At 44.2% G+C, this 8,400-nt stretch overlaps 1 protein-coding gene across 1 annotated transcript in view; it reads right to left on the reverse strand.

Annotated features, from left to right (window-relative positions):
* SLC30A2 (solute carrier family 30 member 2) overlaps positions 1-7,076 on the reverse strand; it is a 22,173-nt gene extending 15,097 nt beyond the window's left edge. The window contains exon 1 of the mRNA XM_018567003.1: positions 7,033-7,076. Within this exon, the coding sequence (XP_018422505.1) occupies positions 7,033-7,076 (44 nt within the window). The remainder of the gene's footprint in view (positions 1-7,032) is intronic.
* Between the last annotated feature and the right edge of the window lie 1,324 nt (positions 7,077-8,400).

An 8,400-nucleotide genomic window follows, 5' to 3' on the forward strand; every position in this document is an offset into this window, starting at 1 on the left:
GAAAAAAAAAAAAAAAAAAAAAAAAAAAAAAAAAAAAAGGTGGCAACAAAAGTCATTTTTGGTTTCTGTATGACAAATTCTGGTGCGGGAGGTGCGTGCACTGCCTTTCATTTCAATGGTACCCCAAATGCACCTACTGCTGCAGTGCAATCACCCGAATCGGAAGTGTGGTACCGCAATACTGTGCGTTCCAGTGTGGTACGATTGCAGAAAATTGTGCATGCAGTTTTATTCTGAAGTAAACTTTATGTTTTTAGTAACACTCCATTTGCCTATTTTATTTTAAATTAAAGTGACATTAAAGTCAAAATCCCCCCCAATGCTGCTTTATGGACTTAGCTTAAATGATGCCTCTTGATCCAATCATCATCTTCTTTCTAGTTTTCAGGAATACCTCCAGCGCTGGTGCCGGTCTCTGATACAGCACTGACTGCTGTCTTCTAAGCCCCACCGTGCCTGTGTGCGTGCACATTGCCGGGCTGCCTGCATTGACTTACCCTGTGTCTCTCCTCTTCTCCCGGCCGAAGATCTCTACTGACCATGAGCCAGCCCCATGATCCTTCACGGCCACTCGAGAACCTTCAGATCTTCGGACGGGAGCGCGCGGCAGAGACACAGGTAAGCAAAACTTTTTGGTAACTTTTTTTTAATGTTTTTGCATATATCTACTGCGAGAAGGGAGGAGGCGCTGTGAACTTCAAAGGACGTGCACAGCTCGGCTCAGGTCCCTACCAGGAGCGTGCAGATAGTAGGCTGCAAAGAAGTCATCTAGGTAAAGGAGACACCCCTAAAACACAAGGAGGAGGGAAGTGGTTTGGGACGAGCCAAACAGATGAAAATAGAAATTTTTGAAGAACACGCATAAACTTGTTAACCCAGTGTAGACCCCCTGTGCTGAAAATGTGTTTTTAAAAGCAAAGGGTTAAAGTGACATAAAACCCTCAGATTAACATAAAACAATACTGTAATGTGTGCCTTACTGTAATCCATGGTTGTTTCCCTTCTCTTTGCTGCTCTTCCTTTTAAATCTGTATCTCTTCCAGGGCCGGTGCTAGGAATGTATTCAAGGTGGGCAAGGTGCAATTTTGCGCCCCCCCCCGATCCCGACCTCCACCCCCTGTAAAAACAGGGCATTTTGACAAGTATTGTACTTGCTTGTCAAAATGCCCCGATGTTTGCGCTAACAGAGAGAATATTTTTTGCAATTTTTTTTTTTTGTAAAAGGTCTCAGTGCTAGCCACATAGGGAGTGCATTGTTTTCAGTAAGTCACCCAACCCCCCGTGTTTAGAAGTGTAATTCTACTGGCTACAATATTCATTTATATATCTGGAACAAGAAGACACAGGAAGTTTTCTTTTTAGCCATCTTCCAGGGCGCAGTAACTAATAGCAACGAGAAGCTTTAGGCCTGGTTCACACCTGGGCATTTTGTGGCGCGTTCGAACGCTCTGCAAAACGCTCAAACACCGAAATCCCATTATTTCCTATGGGTATGGTTCACACCTGGGCGTATTACAGGCCGTATGAACGCGCTACAAAACGCCCTATGCCCAAAGAAGTAGAGGAGCTTCTTTGGGGCGTTTTTGTTGCGCGTTTCCATTGGGATACAGCAAAGTAGCCCTAGGAAACGCGAATCGCTGTAAAAACGCGCGTCATATTCGATACGCCTAGGTGTAAACCCAGCCAGTGGACCTTTACTCCCTTTCACTAATAATCACATCAGTGTGCAGCTCTGCATGCTGATATGCAATCATCTCACAATCAGTTAAACAAACCTTTTTTTTTTTCCTTTTACAGTGATACCTTGGTTTAAGAGCATAATTCGTTCCGGCAGCATGCTTGTAATCCAAAGCGCTTGTATATCAAAGCGAATTTCCCCATAGGAAATAATGGAAATTCAGATGATTCGTTCCACAACTCAAAAATATTCATATAAAAATGATTACAATACTGTAATGTAATATAATACTGTACGAAATATAAAGAAAAATAAACCAATTACCAGTACCTTCGTGGCTGGTGTGAAGGGGACAGGAGAGAGGAGGATGATTGTGTAGGACGACTTTCACTATCACTAACGAAATCACTGCTATCTCTTGGCTCAATGGAATCTTTTTCATTTCGTGAAACCTTAACAAGGAATCTATCCAATGTGACATTGCATTGTCGTTAAACAGACTCATCGCTCGCACTGCTACAGCCTTATTCGGGTGGTGCTTTTCTACAGAATTTTGCTCTTATTGCAAGACATTGCTTGTATATCAAGGCAAAATTTTTCAGAAATGTTTGCTTGTCTTGCAAAACACTCTCAAACCAAGTTACTTGTAAACCAAGGTATTACTGTACCTACAATTACTGTTTTTCCACTTCCTGGTCCTCTTAGGCATTAGCCCTGGTTCACACCTAGGCGGCACCGTTTTTGTGGGTTAGCAGCATGCGGTTATTTGCGCATTGTGCACATTTGTATGTATTGTGCATTTTAACGCACGTACATGAAGAAGCGCTTTTTGATTGGCAGCTCATAAACCATTGTGGGCAATGGAAGAACACGTGTATAAACGCGCAAAAACGCTCATAAAAATGTGCAACATGCTTTTGTTGCACGTTTTGGGGCATTTCCAATGAAGTCTATGGGGAGGAAAAGCACTTTTAAACTGCCAAAAGAAGCTCCTGTATCTTTTCAGGCGTCTGGCGTTTTCCTGCTAGGCGTTTTCTGCTCAGGTGTGAACTAGGACTATTGAAAATCATGGGATTTCTTGTGTTGGGCAGTTAAAAGCACTTTTTCATACTGCTCAAAAACGCCTAGGTGTGAACCAGGGCTTAGTGATGTAGCCTGTGCCTAAGAGATGCATCCTGGAAAAGTTACATTACAGTGCATTGTTGTGAAATGTCATCTGATCTCAGGCAGAGGCATTTTTTCCCCCAGAAATGATGTGCATGATCACATGTCCTAGTCACATTGTCACATTTCCAAGTCAAATGTCTAGTCACATGTGCCAGAGTACCAAGAAATAAAAGGGAGATGGATTTATCTGCCCTCAGCAAAAATGGCCACCGTAAGAAAAATGGGGAGGAAAAAAAACTATGCAAAGAATTAAAAACCTGCAATGATCTATAAGTATGTGTTTGTAGATTGTCATCTACACCATCTATACTAACTGGGTTATTCACTAAAGAGTTTGGAGAAGGCAGGAGAAGCGAACACTCTAGGCCAAAATAGTTGATTTGGAAAACACTCTCCAATTCAGCTCACTTTCCAGTTCAGCGATGTTGTCCTAGATTGTTCACTTCTCCTGCCTTCTCCAAACTCTTCACCCTTTTGTGAATAACCCTGTAAACATTTCTAAAGGTAACTGTGTTGGAATTTTAAAGATAAGGGTAAAAGTTCCTCCTTAAAGGCCAAGTCCACCTTTCATACCATGTTCCTCCCATATTTAGGGTGCAACATGAACATGGTGCCATTGCGCAGCTCCCTACCTTCAACCTACCGCCCACCACCATCACACACACTCATTTGAATCACAGGGTGCTTTCCCTGCAGGCTTTTTAAAATTATTTTCATTGGTGGCCCAAGCACCATTTGACTCATAATTCTCAATGGAGCAAAAGTGCGGTGACATCACCCTACTTGTACCCCATTCATTACTTACCCCAACCTCATAAATGAAGGTCCACCCATCGGTACAGACCTGGGGCTGGGGGAATCGTCAAAGAAGTGCGGTGACCTCACCCTACTTGTACCCCATTCATTACTTACCCCAACCTCATAAATGAAGGTCCACCCATCGGTATAGACCTGGGGCTGGGGGAATCATCAAAGAAGCACAAGTGCGGTGACATCACCTTACTTGCAGTCTATTCATTACTTTCTCCAACTTTACAACATATCTATTTTTTGCTAATTTGTAGTTCCACAACAGCTGGAGGGCCGGAGCGTGCCCAGCCCTGGTCTGTGGTAACCATTGTTTTGCTACATACGGATTATTTCCAAACAATATATTTCGCTAGAAGGCCCCCATTCACACCTGCGTTCTGCTGCGGATGGGAGGCTCACGACATTACAAAGACAGCGGTCCCTGCCTGCAGCAATTAGCATGTAACCGCACAGGATGCGATTACCTCCAGGCGTCCACACCTGGACTTTATGCATCTCGGTGTGATTGTCCATGGTCAAGTTCAGCCACTGCGATTACATGAGAACAACCTGCGGGTGCTGGCAGCTGTCATTGCATTGTTTAGCGCCTTCCGCATGCTGCAGATCTCAGGAGTCTCATGGAGGAATTTATGACACGCATACGATCGACCCCATTCGCAAGTATGTTGGGGCCTTGATGAAGATTATATGAGTTCCTGCCCAGCAATGATTAACAAAAGTGTAAATATTAGGGCAGAGTTAAACAATGTAACAGTTCCCCAAGCAAACAATGATGGGAATTTACTAAAACTGGAGCAGACAGAATCTGGAACAGTTGTCCATGGTAACCAATCAGCTTCTTTTATTTTCTTTTTCAAAGTTTTCTTTGAAATTTAAACAACCAAAAGAAATGACAAATACTTTACCAAATACAAAATCGCAATCTTAAAAGTCAAGGCAATCAACCATACAATAAAGTCAAAGGGCATTTCACAGTAAACAAGATTATTGCGGTCGAACGTCCAAAGTGCATAGGTTCATATTTTGGTATTGCAAAGAATGTCCTTATTCACCCAATATCAAGTTCTGTCATATTATCCATATATAGAAAAGGATAAAAAGGTAATGATGAACAAGGCAAACCAACTAGAGTGCCAAAAAAAAAAAAAGCAGTGGATAGACTTTAGAGAAAAGTAGGAAAAACACAGAAAATGGAAGAGAGAGAAAATGCGTCACAAAGCTCCTCGCAGCGTTTAGAATCATATGCACATACATTCATGCTTTGCTAGAACAAGGGTGGGCAACCTTGGAACTCCAGGTAGTGTGGAACTACAAATCCCATGAGGCTTTGCAAGACCGACAGCCTCTCTCTTGGAGGGAGAGAGAGAGAGGCATGATGGGATTTGTTCTATCACTACAGATGGAGTACTGAGGTTGCCTATTCATTTATTCTAAGCACCACAATGAATTCAAGCATGTGCACCCATACACGTGTGATTACACACATACGTCTGGAAACGACTGCGGAACACTCCCCTCTGAATGCAGGTTGGGAACAATCTTTCTTTCGTCCCTGAACGCTGCCCTAGATAACAAATCTAAATTCTACAATATACACGGACGAAGTAAAAACTGTCTGAGACAGACTTTGTCACAACTGAAGAGCAACCAATCAGCTTTTACATTTCCACGCCTTGTTCACACCAATTGCAGTGTGTCCCAGCATGGTTAGCTGTTGGAATGCACTGTATCACATACTTAACTCCCCCCCCTGCGTTCAAGTCAATGGCCCCATAGCCATTCCCCCCACGCCCACACCAGAACGCATGGCACAATAATGCCTGCTTTCCGGTCCAGTGCAATGGCAAAAAATAGTGCATGCACTTCCCGTCCCAGAATGCAGGGGGAGTTTAGTATGCGATACACTGCATTCTGGCAGCTAGACACACTGGAACGCAATGTAATTGGTGTGGAAAAAAAAATTAAAGACAAAAGCTGATTGGTCGCTATGGGCAACCGCACCAGTTGAGATAGAACTTTGTATTAGTTCCCCCATTGGTAATTATAGAGCTGCATTCAAAGGCTGTACAGATCTAAAAGCGGTGGTGGTTTTTTAGTCCCAGTGGGCGAGACCGGTAGGTGTCCCACCACACGCCTTAGGCCTGGTTCACACCTGGGCGTTTTGCAGCGCGTTCCTACGCGCTATAAAACGATCAACATGTGAAAACCAATGGATTACCTATGGGCATGGTTCCCACCTGGGCGTTTAACAGCGTGTAGGAACGCGCTGCAAAACGCCCAAAGAAGTACAGGAGCTTCTTTGGGGCGTATTTGCCACGCGTATCCATTAGGAAAACGCCCGTTTGTTGCATGTTTTTTACTGCGAATCGCAGCACGAAACGCGCGGCAAACGCGCATATTCGGTACGCCTTGGTGTGAACCCAGCCTTACCGGTATAATCCCTTGGATTGGGTGCTGAAATTACTTTTGTGGATGGCCCGCTCTATTCAATATAGAAAATAAGATGTCACCAACACGATTCTTCAGTGTGCTGGTGACATCAGGAGACCGAACTCGGAAAGTCCAGATGGTACTGGATCAACATGGAAACCAGGGAACTGGACGTTTGTAGAAGGGACAGTCAATGGCAGCTGCCATCCTGATTCTATATTCATGTTCTTGGGGTAAAAATAGGGACAGCCAATGGCAGCTTCCACACTGAATCTGTATACATGTTCTTGGGGTAATAACAGGAACAGTCAATGGCAGCTGCCATCCTGACTGTATATATGTCCTTAGGGTAAAAACAGGATCACTCAATGGCAGCTGCCATCCTGGCTCTGTATATATGTTCTTGGGGTAATAACAGGGACAGCCAATGGCAGCTGCCATCCTAACTCTGTATATGTGTTCTTGGGGCTAAAACAGGATAAGACTTTGAGGGGAATTTATCTAAACTGGATAAGACAAAAAGTGGAGCAGCTGTGCATGGCAACCAATCAGCTTCTATCTTTCATTTACAAGTCTTAACAGAACAAACTGAAGATAGAAGCTGATTGGTTGCTATGCACAGCTGCTCCAGTTTTTATAAATTTCCCCCTCTGTATATATGTGCTTTAAAAAAAAAAAGAAAAAAGAAGTTGTACTGTTGCCCATAGCAACCAAACTGCAGTTGCTAGGAAAATAGGCACCCTGGTTGCTATGGGTAACCACTCCCATTTCTGGTTGCCCTTGGTACCATTACGTAGTATATATAAATTATATTAGACTATAGAGAAAGTTGGGTTGAGTTGATGAGACATGGAGAGCCTCCAATGTAATGCTGAGGAGGGAACACAGCGATCAGCATGTGGGACAGATAAACTCCAAAAGTGATGGTAAGAAAAGTCGTTGCTCACCGTGTTTCTCCTTTTAGTAAGCGCAGCTTCTCGTCTCCCTCCATGTGTGCCTGTAGAACGATCGCAGGCTTAGCGCTGCCGGTATATACAGATGGTTTGCTTTGTCGGTTTGTCTGCCTCTTTATCTCCTAGGTAGTTCGTGTGAATGTAGCGCCGGGTGCAAAGAGCCGACTGCAAAATTCCCGAACAGCGCCTCCCGTATAGCAGCCGGCGATCCCCCTGTGCTGCTGCCGCCCGGCGCCGCCTCCCCCCAAATCAACGCTGCACACGGAGCTCTGCTACATTCCTGGGTACGGACAGCGCGACGCTGCTTCACCTGGAATGACGCTTCTTCCCAGCGCTAGAACCGGGATCATCTACTCCGCACACAGTCCTCTACAAACCTGAATTATACACAAAAGCCTTCATCACAACCTTAATCCGCATTACCTGTGCTGAACTGTGCCATTACTGACTCCATGTTATTTGCATGGTTAGGGTTCATGCATATGGACTTCAAAAATGCTGCGTTCGGATTCGTAAGAACTCAGCACACAGATGTATGAGGATGTCAAAATTAAGGCTTCAGGGTGCATTCACACCAAACTCGGGAGGATTTTGACTTGGGTCCATTGACTTGCAATTGTACCTTCCGATCCGTTGCGTTGTGGTACGTTTTGCGACGGATGCTGACGGATAGACATCAAAAAATGAATAGGGCTAGTTCGCACCGGATCTGTTGTGTTACGTTGTGCTGAAAAAAAGTGCAGGTTCTACTTTTTTTTTTTTAATGCAATGAAGCGCCCTATTCACTTTTTGACACCCATCTATTAGCATTGAAAAAACGTATCGCAACAGATCCGGTGTGAATGGGCCCTCATTCCTATTAGGTGCGATTAGATGCTTGTGTAAACTTATATATATAATGAATGGGTACAGTCACACATTTGCGTCTAGATGTGTTTGTCTGCGTGTTCAATAAATAGAAGTCAGCTGCATGCAGGGATCGAGTTAAACTTCTAAACAACTCAAAAATGCATGTCAAAGTGTTTTGATTCTAGGATTTGGTATGCATATAAACGTATGTAAACACCCGTCATTCAAACCATCTAGAAAGGGGGTCTCAAAGTACCGGCCCGCAAGCCGGTACTATGTGGCCCGCAGCCAGCTAACATGCGGGAGCAGCTACACAGTCTCCATTTCTGTCGGACCGGCACAGAGAAGACCCTATAGCTGCTTCTCTGTGCTGGTGTTCTATCGAAACCTCCAACTCCTCGAGATCTCCAACCATCTGACTTCCGGTTTAGTTAGTAGAAGGCTGTACTGCACGTGCGCCACCCGCGGCACTTCCCTATACACATACTACACAGCAATAAAGTATTAAAATGA

The sequence above is a fragment of the Nanorana parkeri genome, unplaced genomic scaffold (assembly GCF_000935625.1).
Source record: "Nanorana parkeri isolate BGI_ZX_2015 unplaced genomic scaffold, ASM93562v1 scaffold996, whole genome shotgun sequence".
Classification (NCBI taxonomy): domain Eukaryota; kingdom Metazoa; phylum Chordata; class Amphibia; order Anura; family Dicroglossidae; genus Nanorana; species Nanorana parkeri.